The following is an 881-nucleotide window of genomic DNA, read 5'->3' on the forward strand; positions in this document are numbered from 1 at the left end:
CTGCTCCCTGTGGCTCCGTTGCTTGAGGAGCTGGCACCTCCACCTGCAGTACGACTGTTGGCCTGTGGGGGGGCTCTCATCACCAGGTGCACCACTTTTTCATGCACATCTGCAGAAGGGACATCATTAAGATCCAAATTTGACTAAAAAACACGAACTCATTCTAAAGTCCTCTTTTTGTATATGAACACAAGTTCTCATGAAGGAAGAAAAACAAAATTATCCTTAAATCTAGAACACTTAAATTGTACTTCAAATTTACCTTTGACACATGATACGTTAGGCCAAAGTAATTCCATGAAAATCATCATTACTTTAAAAGTACAATAATTTTTGCTGTAATTCCTATCATCTAATAGGATTATGATCAAAATATAACAACAAATAATACTGAAAAATCAGCATACAACTTACTATAATCTGCAAGTTTCTTATCATCCTGTAAAACTCGACCACAGTATATCAGTCGCTGTTTGTCTGCTGGGATGCTCACGGAAGATGCTATCCTATCCTTGAACTGCTTTACAGTGATCTGAAAAGAAAAATCCATTTATCTGTATTTACATACACTAAATTTTTTTTTTAAACCCAACAAAACCTAAATGATTAAAGGATAAATACTGCAAATATAGGACAGTACTAGTGTTACTTTACTTACATCATCTGGAACTGAGAACCGGTGATTCTGGGAATCCAGGGTTTTAACCGTGACGTCTATCATCTTGGTGGTTCTTCGAACTTGTACTGCAATAAATAAAGACAATCTTACAAAACTATCATACTTATAATGACAGACAAAGTTGTCGGTATCTAAATAAACAGCCTAAAATCACAAGTAAAAATTTAATCTTTGAATAAATTACCTACTATACATACAAACA

The 881-nt window shown here is 34.8% G+C and overlaps 1 protein-coding gene across 1 annotated transcript in view; it reads right to left on the reverse strand.

Annotated features, from left to right (window-relative positions):
- Positions 1–881, reverse strand: part of LOC119585119 (large proline-rich protein BAG6-like) — a gene marked incomplete at its 3' end in the record, with an annotated part of 3,338 nt that continues 2,457 nt past the window's right edge. Inside the window, 3 exon segments of the mRNA XM_037933752.1 lie at positions 1–109; positions 415–532; positions 659–744. Of these exon segments, the coding sequence (XP_037789680.1) occupies positions 1–109; positions 415–532; positions 659–744 (313 nt within the window).

The sequence above is a fragment of the Penaeus monodon genome, chromosome 19, assembly GCF_015228065.2.
Source record: "Penaeus monodon isolate SGIC_2016 chromosome 19, NSTDA_Pmon_1, whole genome shotgun sequence".
Classification (NCBI taxonomy): Eukaryota; Metazoa; Arthropoda; class Malacostraca; order Decapoda; family Penaeidae; genus Penaeus; species Penaeus monodon.